General features: G+C 33.6%; 1 protein-coding gene across 2 annotated transcripts in view; it reads left to right on the top strand.

Moving 5' to 3' along the window:
• Window positions 1–333: 333 nt before the first annotated feature.
• The window catches only part of LOC101893576 (FH1/FH2 domain-containing protein 3), a 237,307-nt gene continuing 229,911 nt past the window's right edge, over window positions 334–7,729 (top strand). For both annotated transcript variants that reach the window (XM_059131671.1, XM_059131672.1), the window contains exon 1: window positions 334–1,036. In XM_059131671.1, coding sequence (XP_058987654.1) covers window positions 1,013–1,036 — 24 coding nt within the window. In that variant the 5' untranslated portion in view covers window positions 334–1,012. The remainder of the gene's footprint in view (window positions 1,037–7,729) is intronic.

Genomic DNA, 7,729 nt, shown 5'->3' with positions numbered 1-7,729 from the left:
AATAAAATAACAACAACAAAAATAAATAAATAAATAAACGTTTTTAATTGCAAACATGTTCGTATGAAAATATGCAATTGCATTGAAATTGATAAATTGGAATTACATCAAGAGGAAGAGTGTGTGGCGTGGTATGGCGGTGTTTGGTCGGTTCAACCAAGTGGATTTGATGTTTGAGCAATAATTTTCCGATTTCAATGAAGTGCATGCATTGCAGCAATGGCAAATAAATTTGAAATTAACTAAAACAAAAAAATACCACACAAATAATTAAAATTTCAAAATAAATTTTATTCACTTAACCCCTTCCAACCCCAACATGTGTGCTGATAGATGCCCTGTATAAACATCAGCCATGCTAGCAGCAAATAATGATGAAATGTTTTGACCCATATTGCAAAATAAAATGATTATTTAACAACAACAACAACAAAATTTACACAATAACAACCACAACAACAATAAAAACAAAACAACCAAGAAAAACTCAAGAATTTGTGAATTACTTAATTGGTATTGCATTCACAGAGAATTGCTCTCGTCGTCCCTCGGCGGACACACCGGCCAACAAAAAAAAAAAAACAAACAAAACCAATCAAAATGTTTACATTTCAAAAATGCAACACCAAGTGCAAGATGGAGAAGCGATTTTCAAGCACTGCCATTTCGTATAACTTTACCTGAGTACGAATTTATGCCAAGAAAGGAAGAGAAAAACAAAATTGAAATTAAAATAAAAATAAAAAGTGAAATAAATTAAACAACAAAACGCATACACACAAGTGTTTCGCAAGTGTCTTTGTGTCAGTGTGTGTGTGTGTGAAAAGTTAAATGGTTGCAGCCAAAAACCAATGTTATATGCCAAAATTTAAAGAGAAATCGCCCAAGTAGAAATATCAAAAGAACAACGTCAATTTTTAACGCAAGACAACGACAACAAAAAGTGTTTACAATAACAAAAAGAAAGAACAAAAGAAATGCAATTGAATGAAAGCTGGTCGAACTGATTATAATGTCTTCATATCGTAGTAATTATGTAAGTATCATAAACAGCATTACACATGTAAACATACATACATACTTTTAATTACACAGCAGTAAGCTGCGAATGAGTGTTAAAAATGGCAATTAACGGAATTTCCATAACTCATACGACACACCATACCACAAAATGTTATATGGCTTGAGTTTTATGGAAGCAAAACACCTTTCTCTCTATCAATAACAACAACAATGCTCCACAGTGCGATGGGGGGTACGTTAAGTTTGTCAAACTATTTGTAATTTCTCAAAATAAGCCACCGTTTGTGGAAACCACTGTAGCTTCCGCACAAAATGCAGTATGTGGACACAATTTTATATTATTCGGTATTGGAAATGAAATACGATTTATTTTAGCACCATATGTAGGTACTCCACGATATTAGTTATTTGGATGATTTTAGATGAATTGCACCGGATTTTTCCCAAAGTTGGTAATTTGAATTCTTAATAAAATCCACCTTCTGTGGCTGATCTTTATCCTATAACGACACTTCCCGATATTTGTCACTACCATAGTCGTGCGGAGCCGACCATGTGATACCCTAAAACAGTATAATATATTGGAAAACCTTCTTGGGTACAAATACATTTTAGTCGATTTTTCTACCTTCTACCATAGTAAAGTATATATATATATGTATATATATATATGTATATATATATATATATATATATATATATATATATATATATATATATATATATATATATATATATATATATATATATATATATATATATATATATATATATATATATATATATTCGTGATCAGCATAACATTCTATGTGGATTTAGCGATGTTCGGCCGTCTGTGAAAATCACTCGAGCTTCCGAGCGAATTGAAGTTGATTGATAAAATTTTACTCAAATGTATATCTGCAGGACTTTTGGTATTGAAAATGGGTCATGTAGGTCCACGTTTTGGTATAGCCCCCATATAACGGTACCTCCCGATATTCGATATTTTAGTGATTTTCGCGACAATATTCACCGGAATTGTTTCAAATTTGAGATTAGAAGTTCGTAATGAATACTACAGCCTAAGACAGAGAATTGTCTGTGCAGGTCCACGTCTTCGTATAGCCCCCATATAACGGAACCTCCCAATATTCGATATTTTGATGATTTTAGCGATATTTTTCACCGGAATTGTTTCAAATTTGGTATTTGAAGTTTCTAATGAATACTACAGCCCATGACAGAAAATTGTCTGTGCAGGTCCACGTCTTCTTATAGCCTCCATATAACGATACCTCCTGATATTCGGTATTTTGATGATTTTAGCGACACTATTCACCGATTTTTGTTAAGTTTCGCATTCGAATATTGTAATGGGTTATGACAAAAGTTGCCTATGCAGGTCCATGCCGTCGTATAGACCCAAATATAACAGCTACATTCGGCATTTTAAGATTTTAATAGAAGTTTTAACGGATTTTATTGTTTCTGAGAATTGCCAAATTCGTTTCAAATGGTGGAGGGTATTCAAAGTTTGACCCGGCCGAACATACAGCTTTTTTACTTGTTTTAAATAATGCCCCACAGCTCTGCACAAGTGTTAACGTTGGAGCGGGTGAATTTACCCGCTCTCTGTCGTGCTGATAGGCATTCAACATAATTTCACACAAAAGTTGTGATCCATTTTACCACCTAAATATAATCCATGGTCGCCCAAAATTCTAGACTTCTGCACTGCCCTAAACCTTCCTTGTCGTTTGTTTTTATACCCCCCACAGTACATAGTATGGAAGGTATATTAAGTTCGTCATTCCGTTTGTAACTCATCGAAATTATAATTTTAGACCTAACAGAGTATATATATTCTTGATTAACGTAAAATTCTAAGACGATTTTGCAAAGTCAATCCGTCCGTCTTTTGTAATTACTCAACGAAATTTCGAAATTGTTTCAATTTCGAAATCGGTACTACAGCCTACGACAGAAAATTACCTATGCATATCCATGTCTTCGTATAGCCACCATTTAACGGTTTTCATTTAAGTGGTATTTTTCGACGTATTATTCTGAACATTTTCAAGATCCTATATATTGTCCGTTTACTTAAACATATTTTGACATCCGTTATGATTATTTAAGATATTGAGCCTTTATGGGGGAGGTTCCGAAAGAGTTAGACATTGTTCATTTCGTTCCAGTTTTCAACTATTTTGATTACTTTCTTCACTTTATATGAGATATGTGATAATTTTTGGAAAATGTTGAAATGTGAGTGAGGTACAAGATATAGAGGAGGGGAGTATTCCACTTCAACTAATAGGGATAAAAATACTGAAATGTACAAAATGTAAAGAAAATCCAATATTTATTTTTAGTTTTTTGCGAATAATTGTTTATTAAAATCTTAGAATCAGGAAGGTACTAGAAGGTGTGGACAGAAAACTTCCACATTCCCATCAGTTCTCCGTTTGAGTGAAATAAGGTATACCAAATTTGAAGATAATCAATTATTTGTTTTCCAAGTTATGACAGATATAGGTACTTAAAATTGTCATCCATCGTGGAGGAGATAGCAGAAATGGTCGACTGATATCTATCATCTCTACAACATATCTTGTGTTAGTAGAAATATTGAAATGCGTGAAATTTGAAAAGAATCTAATGCTTTTTTCGCATATTATGATCATTTTGTTGTTCAAAAATTTGACCACTTTGTGGAGAGTAACCAGTAGGTTTGGACCGATACATCCCATCTTCACACAAGATCTTGTGTTATTAAAAATGTTGGCATGTGTGAAATTTAAAGATAATCGGATTCTTCTTTTGCATTTTATTAGAGATTGAAATATTTAAAATTTTAACCCGTTGTGAGTTAGCTACCAAAATATATTACATCTTCAGACCTGATCTTGTGTTAATAGAAATATTGGGATGTACCAAATTTGAAAATAATCGGATGCTCATATCGCATTTAATGAGCATCGTGGTTATTCAAAATTTTGACCCGTCGTGGGGAGGTACTAGAAGGAGGGGACCCATATATCTCGTCCTTACACTATCTTAGGTTGAAAATACTTGATTTAAGAAATTCGAAGAAAATTGGATGCTTATGTTACAATTTATATGAGATTTAATGATTCAAAATTTTGACCCTTAATGGAGGAGGTACTTGATATCGTGAGCCGATATTATCCATTTTCGCACGTAATCTAGCACTGACAAAAATATTGGGATTTGCAAGGTTTGAATAACATTGGATGATCCTTTCTAGTTCTGTTATCGTGCGCACCAGAGAGCCAGACAGACATACGGACGGACACTCCTAATGTCCTGAAACGGATGTGGTCCAAAGAGATCTGCGGTCTAAAATCGTTATTTCGATGAGGCATGTTTTGGCCGTATCAAATTATATATACTCTCTGTAGCAATGAGGCTGAGTATATAAAAACCTGTACCCGTAAAATAAACAAATAACAGGTGAACTTTAGGCCGAACTTTGAATAGCCTCCACAATTTGAAAGGAATTTCCAAAATTCCAAAAAAAAAAATTATTTGAAAAATTCTACTGAAATCATAAAAAATCCTAATATAGCTAGTTATCCTTATATTGGGTCCTATAGGATGACGTGGACCTGTATGAGCAATTTTCTGTCATAGGCCATTACAATATTTAAATAGAAACTTGAAACAATCCCGGTGAATAATGAGGTCTATTCGAAGGCCTGTACCTGAAACTGGTAGGAACTTCAAATATGAAATTTGAAACAAATCAGGTGGACAATGTCGTTTTAGTCATCAAAAAACGGAATGTAGGAAGGTACTGTTATATGAGGGCGAAGACTTGTATGAGCAATTTTCTGCCATAGGAAGTGATACCCATCACGAACTCCAAATACCAAACAATTCCGGTTAAAAGTGTGACACAAATCATCAAAATACTGAATATCTTGCGGCACTGTTATATGAGGACTACACCAAAACTTGGACCTATGAAAAGTTCTATGCAAGGATGTTGCCGCATAATGGAAACACAAACTGCCAATTCGGTTGGAGTTGTGACTAAAACAAGATAAACATCTTAAATCTGGTGGTATAGTTAGATGGGGAATATATCAAAACGTGGACCTATACAATACATTTTCAATACCAAAAGTCCTACGGACCTAAAATACACTGAGTATTTTGTTCGTGATTTCCCTCAGACGGACAGTCATGGCTAATTCGGCATAGAATTTATATTTCGTTTTCTTTTAAATGATACCCAGTACCTGTATGTGTAATGGGTTCTGTCTACCGTTGCAGAACATTTTCTATATACCCAACATACCAAAAATACAATACAGCTTGAGAATAATATTATGAAAATAGTTTATCGTAAGAATTCCTCAACAATGCTAGAGAAAAACTTTTTTGCACAAACTTTTCTCAAATCTGTCCTTTGTTGACAAATTTGTTTTGATTTTTTTTTTTTGTGAAAATTGTCGACAAAAAAAAAATATTTTCTTTGGTTAAAATCAAAATCACGCGAATTTAAGACCCATTTCTGGACGAAACTCTAAGGTAATGATGAATAATAAATCTGGGAATCTGTAGTGTATATTATTTCAATCTCATTTCAGAATAGAGGCGTCAAAAAGTTGCAAGAATTCAAGAGAAGTGAAGAATTAGTGGAGGAGATGCGGAAGCTCAAGGGAAAGAACGCATCTAGGTATCAATGCAACAGGAGGCAGCGACAGCTGGGATGGCGATCAATGAATGAAATGTGTAAAATAATTAAAAAAAATATATTTTATACCATTGAAAAAATAAGCTTGATATAATATTACTTTCGTAAGCTTATTCTGCAATTACAAGAATAAGCTTATGAATAAGGGTTCCCTTTCGATTATTCTATAATTGTTAAACAAGCATTTCTCAATACATTCTCAAGATTTTCTCAAGCTTAAGGCTTATGTTTGAAAGCTTATTAAAATATTATTCTCAAGTCAATTTGGTATGTTGGGTATGTTCTAAACTATGCATGTATGCAAATTTCAACTTTTTCGAAAGATAGGGTGATTACAACAGACGGACCGACAAGCAGACGGACATCGCTAGATGGTCTTATAATTTTACGCTGATACAGAATATATATACTTTGTAGGGTCTATTATGAATATTCGAGGAGTTACAAACGGAATGACAAAGCCCCCAAAGCCCTATACCCTCCATAGAATGGTAGAGGGTATAAAAATGACAACAAATAACCTCCATAACTTCGAATCGGAATCATTTCTTATAATTTCCATATTTTTTCTTATAATTTACATTGCAAAATATAAAATTATGTCGAAATATAACTAAATAGCCAGCGGGAACCACTGTCGACTAAATTTAAGTTTACTCTCCGAAAAATGCAATTGCTTTACAAATGATGCTCTCAAGAGCAATGCTCTCACATAGATGCGTTCACTTCACGAAGCATGCCACACAGCCACTTAACGAAAATAAGAACCGTTTGCTTTGTTAGTGACCTAGCACGTGTGTGAGTGTGAAAGTGTGTGATTAAATTAAGAAAAAGGGAACCGTGGAACTGTTGTTTATTGGCTCATCAAGTTCTCTTGATTTAAGTGGAGAGATTCAACTAAGAGATCTCAGAATAGAAATAAAACGAACAAATTTAATTTCTTGTGTCACAGACACCTAAGACGCTAAAGCTGATGATTTCCTGTTCTCTGAACCACAACGTCGTCTGTCGTCTGCTTGGCCCAACATTTTAATTAATGGAGTTGAGGTGCTGCCAGCAGTTGTTGTGGTAGTCGTTGGAGAAAATTTATCTGTTCTTTAGAAGTTGTGTGTGATTCTAGATTTTCTGCTCTTCTTAATGGATCTATATTGGGACATCTCTTCTATGTTTACTCACGGAGCGTGGAAGTTCTAGTGTCATTCTTTGAATTTTTTATATTTATTTATAAAAGCAAGCTAAAATTAGCACAAAATAGGTTTGTTTTAATAAAAAGAAACGACAAAATCGTAATTACTTAAAAGAAGAATTTTGGAAAATGGGAATCTTGTTTTTCTGTTTTCGTTAAATTGTAAATAAATAAATGTATATAACAACTCATTAAAATAAAAAAAAAATGTTAAACATTTTGAATATGAATACAGTAAAGGATGAGACAAATTGTTTCATGACAGCCCAGAAGAAACTGCTAGGGAAAGAATTGTGAAAGTTGTCATGAAGGCAGATATGTTGGCCATGTTGGTCAATAGGTAAGTCGCGGAATTTTTTGAAAATCGTATGTAGTTTTAAGTTTTCAAAAAACAAGTTTAAAAATATAAGTCGTTTTTGCCGACAGATGTATACCCTCAGCCAATATTCGATTTTTTTTAAAAATATTTTGACTTCTATTATGATTGTTCATAATATGGACCAGGTTCCGAAGGAATGGACCAATATTGTCCATTTCGTATCGGACTTAAATAAATAAGATATAAGTATTCCGACGTGCTAGTTTTGGACTATATCGACTACTTACTTCACTTTATATGAGGTATGTAATAATTTTTATACCCTACACCACAAGGTGGTCAGGGTATTATGTCTTTGTGCATTTGTTTGTAACAGGCAAAAGGAAACGAGATAGACCCATAGTTCCTTTTGATGATCTGCATAGAATCGCATTCTGAGTCGATTTATGCACGTCCGTCCGTCCGTCTGTCCATGTATTTTTGTAAACAAAGT

Source organism: Musca domestica, unplaced genomic scaffold (assembly GCF_030504385.1).
Source record: "Musca domestica strain aabys unplaced genomic scaffold, Musca_domestica.polishedcontigs.V.1.1 9, whole genome shotgun sequence".
Classification (NCBI taxonomy): Eukaryota; Metazoa; Arthropoda; class Insecta; order Diptera; family Muscidae; genus Musca; species Musca domestica.
The sequence above is the reverse complement of the archived record's forward strand: the minus strand, read 5'-3'. Positions and strand labels throughout refer to the sequence as shown.